This window comes from Trichomonas vaginalis, chromosome VI (assembly GCF_026262505.1).
Source record: "Trichomonas vaginalis G3 chromosome VI, whole genome shotgun sequence".
NCBI classification, from domain to species: domain Eukaryota; phylum Parabasalia; order Trichomonadida; family Trichomonadidae; genus Trichomonas; species Trichomonas vaginalis.
The window spans coordinates 8,134,030-8,147,857 of NC_067208.1; the positions used below are offsets into that span (position 1 = coordinate 8,134,030).

General features: G+C 30.2%; 6 protein-coding genes across 6 annotated transcripts, besides 2 other annotated features; 4 read left to right on the forward strand and 2 right to left on the reverse strand.

The window, feature by feature from the left end:
* The first annotated feature begins 82 nt into the window (after positions 1-82).
* Positions 83-1,180: a mobile genetic element.
* Positions 1,181-1,525: 345 nt separating this feature from the next.
* Positions 1,526-3,399, forward strand: TVAGG3_0827030 (nucleotide-diphospho-sugar transferases family; the record flags this gene model as incomplete). The annotated part of the gene is made up of 1 exon (XM_001315526.1): positions 1,526-3,382. One exon carries the CDS (start codon positions 1,526-1,528, stop codon positions 3,380-3,382), a length of 1,857 nt encoding a protein of 618 aa, XP_001315561.1.
* Positions 3,400-3,621: 222 nt separating this feature from the next.
* Positions 3,622-3,650: a mobile genetic element.
* Positions 3,651-4,355: 705 nt separating this feature from the next.
* Positions 4,356-6,936, forward strand: TVAGG3_0827050 (spectrin binding; the record flags this gene model as incomplete). The annotated part of the gene is made up of 1 exon (XM_001315525.1): positions 4,769-6,103. One exon carries the CDS (start codon positions 4,769-4,771, stop codon positions 6,101-6,103), a length of 1,335 nt encoding a protein of 444 aa, XP_001315560.1.
* Positions 6,937-9,000: 2,064 nt separating this feature from the next.
* On the forward strand, positions 9,001-10,569 carry TVAGG3_0827060 (surface antigen family; the record flags this gene model as incomplete). The annotated part of the gene is made up of 1 exon (XM_001315524.2): positions 9,001-10,200. The coding sequence occupies one exon, from the start codon at positions 9,001-9,003 to the stop codon at positions 10,198-10,200; it is 1,200 nt and encodes a 399-aa protein (XP_001315559.1).
* A 153-nt stretch (positions 10,570-10,722) lies between these two features.
* TVAGG3_0827070 (ribonuclease inhibitor domain-containing protein) lies at positions 10,723-11,031 on the reverse strand (the record flags this gene model as incomplete). The annotated part of the gene is made up of 1 exon (XM_001315523.1): positions 10,723-11,031. One exon carries the CDS (start codon positions 11,029-11,031, stop codon positions 10,723-10,725), a length of 309 nt encoding a protein of 102 aa, XP_001315558.1.
* A 54-nt stretch (positions 11,032-11,085) lies between these two features.
* TVAGG3_0827080 (ribonuclease inhibitor domain-containing protein) lies at positions 11,086-11,394 on the reverse strand (the record flags this gene model as incomplete). Its single annotated transcript, XM_001315522.1, has 1 exon — positions 11,086-11,394. One exon carries the CDS (start codon positions 11,392-11,394, stop codon positions 11,086-11,088), a length of 309 nt encoding a protein of 102 aa, XP_001315557.1.
* A 774-nt stretch (positions 11,395-12,168) lies between these two features.
* TVAGG3_0827090 (N-glycan processing) lies at positions 12,169-13,692 on the forward strand (the record flags this gene model as incomplete). Its single annotated transcript, XM_001315521.1, has 1 exon — positions 12,175-13,692. The coding sequence occupies one exon, from the start codon at positions 12,175-12,177 to the stop codon at positions 13,690-13,692; it is 1,518 nt and encodes a 505-aa protein (XP_001315556.1).
* Between the last annotated feature and the right edge of the window lie 136 nt (positions 13,693-13,828).

A 13,828-nucleotide genomic window follows, 5' to 3' on the forward strand; every position in this document is an offset into this window, starting at 1 on the left:
GTGGGCTTTCAATGATTTTATTGATCCATTCTGGTGGTTATATAGAGTCTTTTATAAGAGAATCAAAAATATCGGAATTAAGGGTCCACTGTAAGGCCAAATAAGGCTATCGTCGTCCCAAAAATATTGCTCAAGATGGTGTTTTTACTAAGGCCCAAAACTTAAAAAAACACAAAAAAATTAACTTTACTCTTTTGAGATCCTTATCAGATGTGCACCAATTTGATGCAGTATTGCAATTCGAATCCGATTTTTTAATGTAGATGTACTCTAACATTCTTGAAAAAATGCAAAATGATATTAATTAAGCTTTTCATTTCTGTATCATACACGAAACAAAATCATTCATTATACTAAAATTTATCAAAGTTTGATTAATGAAAAAAATAATATCTAAATTTTTACATTGAGTCGGCTATTGATATGGTTAATATTAAATCTTGTAAAAATTGACATTATCCAGAATAATACCCACTAAAATACACAATTTTTTTTTAAAAAAATTTTATCAATTGTTATGGTATATCTTTATGATAATGAATAAAATGCTTATTTTTCATAAGTAAATACATAATTTATGCTTAAACACAAAAAATAACACGAAAATTTTTGGCCAACATATCTAAACTAAGGATAATGGTTTGAATATATAAACAATAATACTTTGTCTAGAGAATTAAATTTGTGCTATCCAATTGTCAATTCTTTGAATTTTTTTTAAATGCAAGATATCCCGGCATTAGCCTCAATAAATATATATATTATGCATCATAATATTAGTTTGTAATGGCATTAAAGCGAAATTCCTAATTTCTTCTCAATTAAATTCCTTGAAAAACATTGGAATTAATGATTGGAAATAGGTCAAAAAAATTCCTAATATAAAATTTATACTTAAGATAAAATTAAAATTCGAAAATATCTATTTTTCAAAACACGCATCCAAAAGCGAAAAAATTCGAAAAAATCATGTTCTTATAAAACTCACTGATTTTGCAATTTTTATGAGATTTGAAGTGATAGAATATATTATCATCTTATTGAAACATATGCTTCATTGTTGTATTCACATAATATTAATCAGAACACTAGGAAAAGTGGATTTTCGAAAAATGACGATAACGATTATTTGCAAATCGCCTCTCAATTTTGAGAGACTTTCAATTTTTACAGTGGACCCTTAAACATTTGATATACTTTCTTTTTGATGAATGTAAGAAAGATTTCTTTAAAACTAAACTAGCAATTATGTCGAGTTTATGAAGTTTTCAGACTTATCCATTTGTAAGATATTCAAATAAGTCAATTGACTTGTTTCTCCTTCATTCGCAATATAACTAGAAACCAAATCTTCTATCTTTGGATGCAAAATTGCATCAAATTCTCTTAATGGCTGAGAATTGTCAGTCTGAGATTCGAAAATTAATTATTTTAATTATTTAATTATCGTGATATTTGTGATATATTAAGTAAAGTCATGTATATAAAGTATATTTTGTCTTCTTCATATGATCATTTATTACTAATGAAATACATCGACCCTGATCCTGAGTACAAAATGCATCCATTCATTAAAAATCTTCCTCGTCCAGTCAGGAAATTCGTATTGAAGTATTGCAACTCGACTACTTTGCTAATTTTAGGCGTAATTGTTTTTTTAATTATAATTCCAGTCTTAACACAGAGACATATCAGCGAGTTACCATATGGAATTAACAATGTTAGCAAAATAGATCCAAGATATTCAACAATTTTGAAATATAAGCACTCAAATTTACTTAGTCCGCTTTCAATTTACTTCAGGAAGTCAATTTTAGATTCATTTACACCGTACGTACAAAATTCAGACGATAAATGCATAAATAGAACGAATTACGCTTTCGAACAATCTCGTCTTCTCGGAATAAATCCTTATGAAAAAAATTTATCAGATAATTACTTCCTTATCATTGGAAGCAACACAGAAATCGGATCATCTCTCGAACATTACGCAAAGAACGAGCACATTCCAACAATTGGAATTGGCTGCCAAAATTTCTTAGATTTTTCATCATCATATGCTACCAGAATACTTAAAACAGTTAGGATAACAAGAGGAGTTGTTAGTTGTCCTGTAGATCAAATAATGCACAATGATGATCAATATATCCAAGGAATTTCAAGATATTTCAAATCAAACAATATTCCATTTACTTTTATTTTCGAAAAGATACCAAATGACTCAATTTCAAAGATAATTAATGACTTTGGAGGTCAAATTATCAAACAACCAAATTTACTCAGTAACAAGAACTTGGCTTCACAGGCATATCATGACTGTCTTAAATCTCATCATTCCGAAGTTACTTTACCATTAGAAGATGAGTTTTTGTGGAATATTCATGATTTTCAATTTTGTAAGTTTGTGATGGAACAACTTGATTCTAAATCAAACCGTGATCCATATATTATTGTTGAAGGCTCAAAAAAGCTTAATTTAAAGAAAGCAATAAAAGATTTTGCAAATCCAAACGGAAAATGTTCAATTTCTTTCTATTATGGTAAAGAAAAAGACTATCAGACATTCCTATCGTACAAAGTACACAAAATTGATGGTCAACCAAACGCATTTAACAATTTCGCCAAAAACATGGACAACGAAGTTGTTAAACGTCCTCCTTATATATCCTTTGTTATTGCTTTCCAGAATGAGACCTCTAGAACTCAAAAACTCCTCAATTCAATTGCAAATAACGTTAATGAGTTCAAGATTAACGATTTCGAGGTCATATTAGTCGGAAATGACAAGTTTGAGTACCTTCCTCTCGAATTGCAAGGCCATACAACTCAAATCAAGTATAATATTCCGATGAATCTGATAGAAGCTAAAAATGTTGGACTTTTCCGTGCATCAGGAGAGTTTATTGCTGTTGTAGATGCAAATGTCCTCCTTAGAGACATTTTCTTCCAAGCAATTAAAATGCGAGATTTTAATCCATATGTTTTGTACAAATCTGTTGTTACAACAGACCTCAAAGAGTACAAATTCAAGTTCATGAGGAATATCGCACAGTATTCTCTCGAAAAATACGGAGATGGATTCTTCATGGCTTCAAAATTATTCTGGGAATCTGTTGGAGGATTTCCTGAATTTGAAAATTACGACACAGACAACTTTTTAATTTCCAAGGCAATGAAACTTATTCCTGGATATGGTTTGTACAACGTTGACAAGTTTGTGTCAATACAAGACAGTTATCTCCGAAAGATGAAGTTTGTTGACGATTCTGACTCTTTCGTGAGAGATTTGTTCTGCTGGGGAGAAAGTAAGAAACTCTCTAAGAAGTATGACTTATTTACTTGGGGACATCAATCCTACAAATTTGATGAATTAATTTTGTAAACATTTTTTATATAAATATTATTTAATTATATTGCGGTTTTGTAAAATCTGCTATAAATTTTGACACTATTTTTCGCATCACCTGTTTTAGATGGAGATACAAAAACGATTATTTAAAATTTAAATTGCATAACTTTCTAGATATGTCTCATTCTGAACCTTGCCTTTTATGTCAAACATCAAGTTCTAACTTTTTCTGGAAGGCAAGATTATTGCAAAATCATTTCAAGATTTAATTATTAAGGGTGCACTTACAACTTTCTGACATGATCTTGCAAAATCAATATACTTTTATTAGAATAGCAAAAAATTATCACAAACATACTAGGCATTATATAAGGATTTATAATTACTTCTTCCCGACCAAAAATATTAACTTTTTAGTTAGAAAATTGGGAGAAAGCTTTGATGTCAAAAAATTGAGAGAATATCAGAAAGTTGTAATTGTATCCTTAAACTATATTTCATTTTCATGACAGATAAGAACTTTTAACCTGCACCTGCACGTCCTTCAACAATATTTTTCCAATACACATGATATGACAAATTCATACTTCCTGATATCATCATCTTATTTTTATGTAGGGCTAATCCAAATTAACAATTTTGGGCGCATAAAAAGTATATAATATTGGAATAGTCTTGATTATAGTTATTTTTGCTTCTAATACCGAACAAGTTTGAATCAAAAATAATCATAATATAGATAATTTATGATTGGATATAGTATTATCATATTATCATATATCATATGAATGATATATAAGTGTCGAATTTTATTTTTGGAAGAGATATAAAAGTCAGGAAGTGTCAAAAATAAAATTTGGGTACAAGGGAAATTACAACATTTTTTATATGATGGTCAATGTGTAGTGAATGAGAAATTTTTAATTAGTTAATGCTTCGCTATTTGTTTGATTTTTTTTTAACCTACAATCGGTTTTTTTCAAAAAGTAAAATTTTTAATGGGAGAAAAAAATCTCTGATTCTTTAATTAATAAGATAGATTTTCTTGAGAGATATAGGGATTTCATCGACACGTATGAGAAAATCTATCACATTAAATCAAATGATTCTATTGAAGACTTATTTAATAATATTATTTCAGTTTTAATTGATAAGTACAGAATACCACCATTACAACTCATTAAAAGCTTCCTTTATGCAATTTACTACAATTATCGATGCATGGAACAATATATTACAATTATTAACAAAATCATTACAAAATGTTCTTTGGTTTATAAATGCATATACAGAAATAAAGAAATAGATAGTTATTTAAATGCAACCAGGATATTTTCTATTAAAAAACTTCAATTTAGCACTCAGTTTTTCTTTGATGAAAATTCATTTCCGAAGGAAAATGATATTAATTACATAGTAATGCACGATCAAATTGATAAATTCAAAAAATATACAGTTGAAAATACTCTACATCATGTTTTAATAAAAATTCTAAGTGATTATTCAGTTCCACTTCTTGAAGCTTGCTGTTATTATGGATCCGTCAACATTTTCTTTTTCCTCATTTCAAATTTAGATTTTCAAATTAATCAAAAATGTTTTCAATATTCATTTATTGGTGGAAATACCGACATTATTAACGAATGCATGAAAAACTATAATATTGATAGAAACTGCTTGAATGACATAGTTTCATGTCATAACAATCAATTTCTTGAATATATTTTCGATGATGAAATATTTCAACCTCAAAATTTTAATATTACTAATATAATCATGTCACAAAACTTGAAAGCAGTTTATCTTTTGTTCAAAAAAGATAAAAATTCAATTTATCCATTATGTACAGCTTTTTCACCAACAATTGATATTCTTAATAATGAAGATATTGACTTGTCCAAGGCTTATAGTGATTATTCACCAATGAATTATTCAGCAATGTATAATACATATGAAATCGCAGAATTTATTTTGTCACATGGTATGAAAATCAAAGGAACTAGTTATTTATTTACAGCCGCCCAAAATAATAGCATTGAAACCGCAAAAGTTCTTATTTCTCATGGCATTGACATCAATGGAAGAGATAATATTGACAGAACTGCACTTCATATAGCAGCAGAAAATAATAGCAAAGAAACTGCAGAATTTCTTATTGCAAATGGTATTGATATCAATGCACGTAATTCTGTATCCCAAACTGCTCTTCATAATGCAACATGTAGTAACAGTATCGAAATTGCAGAAATTCTAATTAAGCATGGAATTGATAAAAATGTAAGAGATTCCGATTCTAAAACTGCTCTTTATTATGCAGTTATTAATAATTACAAAGAAATAGCAAGGGTTCTTATCTCACCTGAAATAGAATTTAACTACAAATATAAAAATGAAGAAACTATTCTTCATATTGCTCTAAATCATAATTACAACGAAATTGCAAAAATGTTAATTACAAATGGTGCTGATGTCAATATAAAAAACAAAAATAATGAAAGTTTGCTTCATATAGCGACAGATCATAATAATAAAGAAATAGTAGAACTTCTTATTTCACATGGCTCAAATATCAATGCAAAAGATTTTTGGGGAAAAACTGCTCTTCATAATGCAATAATTAAAAATTATAAAGATATTGCAGAAATTCTTATTGCGCATGGGGCACAAATCAATGAAAAAGATAAATGGGGAAAAAAACTACTCTTCATAAAGCAGCGCATCATAATAGTAGATAAACAGCTGAAGTTCTTATAGCTAACGGTGCTGATATTAATATAAAAGATAGTAATGGGGATTCAGCTCTTCATATTGCAACATATCATAATAGTAAAGAAACATTTGAATTTCTTGTATCCAATAATGCTGATATTAACACAGTAAATAATAATGGCTGGACAGTACTCCATGCTGCTGCAATCAATAATTGCTTAGAAATTACAGAATTTATTATTTCACATGGGGTAGATCTAAATTTAAAAGATAAGAAAGGAAAAACTGCTCTTGATTATGCAAAACAATATTATAATACAAAAATCAAAGACATCCTAATTTCTCATGGTGCTTCTTCATGATTTTAAGGAAAATTAATGTAAATTTTATTAATGTGTATCTTTAGATTCTTTAGAAACAATTTACATTTAAAGAATTTGAACTAAAGAGTTATAATGAGCTTTTGATCTTTTCATGTGATATCAAGTTAACTTTCTTCTATATTGTGTCATTTTGGGAGAAGAAATGTATAAATCATGGAAATCTAACTGTGGATAACCTATAGTAAAACATAATGCATTAAATACTTCATTTTTATGCTGATCATTGTTTATTAATTTCATTGATTTGACTTTTTTTTGACAAAAATGTTGTAATTTTCTGTAGCAATTAATTAAAACTGTTTGAGACTGATCATAAATTAAGGGAAAGTTTATGTGCTTCCATTTCATCAACTAAACTTAACAGTTTTTAATGTGTCTCTCCCAAAGATTTCATTAAACTTCTTGCAGCATTTTGTCCTCTTTGAAAGATGATCAGGAGCTGATGATAATCCAAATTCGTCAAGTTTTGTTTTATATTTGAAAAATAAATATGCTGCATTTTGGTTAGTTTCTTTTGAAACAATATAATTCATTAAAATATCCTCACAGTTCTTCATCTGCGAAACATAATCTCTTGCTTCTTTATACTTATCAAGATTATACAATTTCAGCATATTAACATTAAGAAATGCCATATTTGTTATCACCATATTGGAATTCCTTTCACTATATATATCGTATTTGTCTGATGAACATGAAGTTGTATATTTACCGGAAATTCGATTTGTATAATTTGCATTCAAATAATCTATAAATGAGCTGTCAAGTTGCTTGATATAGATGGTTAAATCATCATCGTGTGATAAAATTGTATCCGTATAGAGATTATCTGGAATTACAAATCTATTATTCAAAGTTCTTTCTTTTAGCTGAACAATTTCAACTCTATAATCATATTTTTCTTCGAGATAATACAATGATGGAGGTACAAGGAGATTTAAATCAAAATCATTCCAATAAATAAAAACTTTAACTAAATATTGACTATTTCTTGTAAATAATGGAGCAATTATGTTTTCATCTAGGTCATTGGCTCTTTTGGAGTGAGTTGGGATTATAATTGAATATTTTTTATCCAAATAGAAATTATTTTCCTTAGAGGCATTGCCAAATGATAGAACATGATGTATTTTTATTTGATTCATGTTTCCTTTATATCGAAATAAAGGAAACATTATCAAAAGTTCCAAAGAGATGTCGATGAAATATGTTTCAAGATTCAATTTTAGATTTTGAATGCGGTTAATTTAATATTAACAAATAAGCTTCCAAATTAAAGCAATGATCAGTTAATGGCATTTATTGACATCATCCTTGATTTGAAAACAAACTGTTAAATGCAAGCAATTATTACACATGCTCAATCTATTAAAGTACCCGGTGATCGAGTTGATGTTTTCACATTGATCAGATCAAAATGAAAAATCAAAATCTCAAAGAAGGATTTATAGATATTTCTTTGAATCATTTGTGTAGCATTCTATTGTAGCCCAATATGCTAATGAAATTTACAATAATTTGTACTAATAGAGTAAAATTTCAAAATCATTATAGAAACAATGCCTATCTGATAGTTGTTGCCATGTAACTTAACCATTTTATAATATAGATCTATCACATTTTATAGTAAGATGTTTAGTTCTGTCTCTCAGATAGTTATACAAGATTTAGTTCCCCAAATTCCACGAGATTTTCGGAATTCTCACAATGTTACTTGCGATGAATATATATTTCCAAGAAAACTAAAGTATTTTTGGAACCTTAAAAGTGCACGTTTAATGATTTTAATGTTTTTTTTCCCTTCGAGTTTGAAGAATAGTTAAGGAGACATTTATCAACAACGATAAAGATTTATCCGAAGCTTCTGGTTTCGAACATTATACTCTCAAAGTTGAGTGTGAAAACATTCTTGGTACAATTTCTAATGGCAAATGCTCAAATTATGCATTTGCTGGCAGCTCAGAAACACTCCAATCAATTACACTTCTTCAAGGATCGCAACTTAAAACTATCCGTGATTGTGCTTTCTATTCATATAAAAAACTTACAGCAATTGATTTTACAAACTGCACAATTCTAACAAACATTAATTCATATGCTTTCCGTGGTTGTGTCCAATTATCAAATATTGTTCTTCCAGAACATTTAACTGCAATTTCAGAATATTGCTTCCAATACTGCCCATTTTCAACTATAATTTTACCGAATGATGTTTTAAAGCTAGAGCAATACTGCTTTGCCGAATGTAGAAATCTTCATACGCTAACAATTAATTCTGATTCGAAATTACAATCAATAAGAGAAAGATCATTATCATATACAAAAATTAAAACAATATACATTCCTAGATATGTAACATTTTTCTTACCTGCTTCCTTTTTTGAAACTAATACATTAGAAATTATTACTTGTGATCCATCAAATGAACAATACATGTCTGAAGGCGGAATACTATACTCAAAAGATAAAACCACTATTGTCTATTATCCAGCAAACTACGGTAGATCTACTTTTACAATTCCAGATTCTGTTACATCTATATGACATTCAGCTTTCAACATGGCATCATTAGAAACTATTATATTTAACTCAAAACTAAATTTTATTGATGATTGGGCCTTCACAAAATTCGCTTTAAAAACGATTAAAATTCCAGATTCAATTACGAAAATTGGTGAAGGAGCTTTCAGCGGTTGTAAGAGTTTGAACTCCATTACAATCGGATCTGGAATGAACTATATACCAACAAGTTGTTTTGCTTCTACAAATATTACAGAAATGAACATTCCCGAGAATATCCATACAATAAATGATAATGCATTTGCTGGATGTCCAAATTTAAGAATGGTTGTTTTACCACCAAATGTTACTAAACTAGGAGGAAATTGTTTCCCTCCGGGAATAGAAGTTACATTAACGCCTGGTTCTCCTTTATCTATTGATGAACAGATGATTATTTATAATCCTGATAAATCGATAATTGTTATGAGTTTAAGTAGAAAATCGTCATATACAATTTTATCAACTGTAAAAACAATAAGTAATGGTGATTTTTCATCAAATTCTGCCTTAACAACTGTTACTTTTGAGTCGAGTTCGAATCTAGAAACAATTGATGTGAATGCATTTAGCAAATGCATCTCTCTTTCTTCATTTGAACTTCCTATTTCCGTTTCAACAATCAAAGAAAGTGCTTTTCAAGACTGTAAATCATTAAAATTGATTTCGTTTGGCAGCAAAATTTCTATTATAGAAAGTTATAGTTTCATGGGATGCATCTCAATTACACAAGTAACGTTTGTCGAGTGTTATAATGTTACTATTGGCAAGAATGCCTTCAATGGCTGCAAGAGTCTTTCATTCCTATCTTTAAGCAACAATGTAACAAGTATTGACAATTATGCATTCTATGATTGCCAGAGTTTAACAAGTGTTATCTTTCCTATTTCTATTGAATACATAGGATCGTATGCATTTGGATCTTCTATGCTAAGCGAAATCAATATTCCGGATGGTTCTCATCTTAAAGAAATCGATCAAAGTGCATTTGGCAAATGCTCACAACTTTCGACTTTTCATCTTCCACAAACAATAGAAATGTTAGGTGAGTATTCATTTGAATCATCAGGAATTTTATCTTTTGAAGTACCATTTATGACTACTCATATCTCAAACTTTGCTTTCAAAGGTTGTGCAAACCTTACAACATTTATTATTCCATCTGGATGTGCACTTTCTTCAATAGGAAGTCTTCCCTAAAAACAATTATTTGTACTTCTAGTGAATATTTTGTAGTTGATAATGGCGCTCTTTTCACAAAGAACTTAAGTATTCTTCTTTGTTTCCCACCTGCGTCATCAACAAAGTTCTTTTCTTTACCATCAAATCTTAAAACTGTTTCATCAAGCGCTTTTATTGGATGCAGAAACATTTTGAGTATTCATATCCCTGATAACTCGGTTCAGACGATAAGATCATATGCGTTTGCAAACTGCAGCTCTCTCCAGTCTCTCAATATTCCTCTAAGTGTTTCTCAGATAGAATCTAATGCATTCGTTGGATGTAACAACCTCAGATGCGGAGTTTTGATTGAGAACAGAAATAAATTGTTTATACGAAATCTTGTGGACAATGGAAAACTTAATCCTACTGCTGTTAAAGAATGTTCATACATAACTTGCAGAGAGATTAACTACCACACTCAGTTCAATGTTAACACTTTTGTTTATGTATTTATTCTCATGTAAAAAATAATAATTAAATAACTTTTTTTTAATGTTTTTACATTACAATAATAACAAATGCATTTAAAGTTAATGAAATGAAATTAAATCCTGGATGTCTGACTTGGGCAATTGATCGGCAACAAATTTCAAATGATTTTTGTTTAATCCCATTTGAAATAAGAGAAGGAACTAGATCTTCATAGCATGTGATACCGCAAACAATGTTAGTTCCATTAAATGAATCAGCCCCAATGGTTGGATTTCCATAAATTTTCAAAGTATTTAAATTTGATAGGCCAAAGAAAGCTCTTTCACCTATAGACTTTACAGATGGAGGTATTATTATGGAACGAAGCTTTGACATTGTAGTAAATGCTGAATCATTAATTATTTCTGTTTTATTTCCAATTGTAACAAATTAAACTACTGGTAAGTTCATTTTTGGTATTGTCTGCATTCCTAAATGGATGGTTGTAAGCCTTGGACAATCTTGAAATGCATTAATATTCAAATTTGTTACTCCTTTAGAAATAAACGCATATGATAAACTATTGCATTGCCAAAATGTTTGTGATCCAATATCTTTAACTGAATCTGGAATAATTATTTGAGAAATTCTAGAATATGTAAATGCTTTAGATCTAATGGTTACTGTAGTATTTGGAACATAATATATTCCTTTAATTCCAGCAGGAACTGTACATAATACGGTTTTATCTGCACTCATTAAGGATTTATTTACAATTGAAAAGGAAGTTGATGTTCCTGATGTCAAAACCTCTTCAAGATACCATGAATATGTTATACAACCAGGATTTAAGCTTGTTATTGAAGAAGGTAGATAAATTCGTTGGCAATTACAATAAACAAAAGCACAAGCACCAACAGCTAAGAGCTCTTCATTAAGTCTCAATTCTGCACATGGATATCCTGAGAAAACACCTTGTTCACCCGAATCATTAAGGATATATCTTAAGGAATTTGGAAAATTATATGGTTGACTTAATCTACTTACAGAATGAAAAGCAGCATGATTAATTATTTCAAGGTTTGAGTTTGTTGGGAAGATAATTTTAGTTATGGAGCTGCATTTAGAGAAACAATATTTTCCAATATGTTCAAGTTGCGTGCAATTACTAAAATCAACTTGTAAGAGCTTGGAACATTCATAAAATGCATAATGGCCTAAAAATCTAAGCGAAGATGGTGATTCAAAGTAGAGATTTTGTAAAGAATTTTTAGAATTAAGAGCAAAGTATTGCTGAACTGTGCCGTTTTTGATACTGGTGACAGTAGAACTTACTGTAAAATCAATTATACCTGTTCCAATATCTGTAAGCTCTATGGTCACTCAAAATAACATATTTTTGAGATTTGATTGGGAGGATTTAACCTTAATTTTAATTCTGAGCCAAATTTACAAAACATAAAAAATTTGTTATTTATCTGAAGATCTAACAAAATATATTTAAAAAATAAGTTTTTTGGTCAAATCGATAAATTTCAAATGTTTTTAGCTTTTCTTACATTAACTAGGTCAGATCCTTTCGGAATTGATCCGAAATTATCCGAGGATTACAGACTTGCAGTTAACCAAGCTAATAATAGCTTCACATGCCTTGATCAATCACTTACAATTCCATTATCAGCATTAAATGATGGTAAGTGCGATTGCCCTGATAATTCTGATGAACCAGGAACATCTGCATGCTTGAACGGTCACTTTTACTGCCATAATGAAGGAGGAAAACCAAAATTAATTCCTTCTCACAAAGTTGGTGATGGTATATGTGATTGCTGCGATGGTTCTGATGAATTTGATAATCCACAAGCTCAATGCCCTAATGTTTGCTCAGCAATGGTTAAAAAAGCTGGTGAATCTCGTGAATCAATTTACACAAAGATCCGTGCCGGCCTTCGTCGCAAGAAAGAAAGTTTAAAGGAGACAGAAATTACATACCCACAAGCGCAGCGTGAACTTCTTGAGCTTCGTGATGAAATGAAGAAATTCCAACACGAACTCGATGTTCTTGATAGAAAGCGCCGCGAGAAAAAGCAAATTTGGAAGTGGGAGAAGCGCGCTGCACAAGGCATTACACCCGAAATGTACGCAGAAAAAGAAAGAAGAAAACACGATTACATTTACAAGCCATCGAAGAAGGTTGTTGTTGAAGAAGAGGTCCCAGACCCAGATGGTCTTCGTAACCCATTCAACGAAGCTCTCGACAACATTGATTGGGAAGTTGACGAAGGAATTGAAGAATTAATTTTCCATGCAACACCAAGACCGAAACCAATCAAGAGAAACGATGTCCGAAACGATGATCATCATGGCATGGATCGTGAAGACGAACGAATCAGACACAGAACCGAAAAATGGAAACAAATGAGAAAAGCAGAAAAAGAAAGACTTCAAAAGTCAACGAAAGAACAAATTTCATTCTTAGACAAGGCTAAAGAAAGAGTCAAAGAGATTGGCTCCAAAGTTTTCGGTGGTGAACAACCTAAATCATACCAAGAATACATGGCAGTCGAACACGAGATCGAAGCACTTCGAAACCACGAAAGTGATACTCGTATTCAGATCATGCACTTAGAAGACAAGTTCAAACACTCAATGGGCAAAGACAATGTTTGGTGGCCACTTTCACAGGCGACATTCGAACTTTCTAAAGATGGAAATGACTACAAGATCCAAATGTTCGGTGCAATGATGCACAGAAACACAGGCGCTGCATGGTACGGAACAGCGATTGGTGAGTTCAAGCGATTCAATGCAACAGAGAGAACAATGTTGTATGAAGGTGGAAATATGTGTTGGGAAGGAAATCCAAGAAGAGCTGAAGTTTATTTGTACTGTGGTCCAACGAATAAGTTCTTAGACATGGAAGAAATTGATAGATGTGTTTACAGAGGACACTTCGAAACACCTCTTTGCTGCATTGAAGATTACATTGACTACATCAAGAATATGACTGATTTAGACTTAGCTGATTTCGTCTCACAATGGGGCAACGCTGACTAAAATAATTAATATTGTTTTTAATTACATTATTTATTTGGATTTTTTTATTATTAAAATATTAAAATTCATCAATGGTATTGTCGACACTTCGAGGTCTATTTTCTCGTGATAGAAAAGATATTATTATGCAGAAACA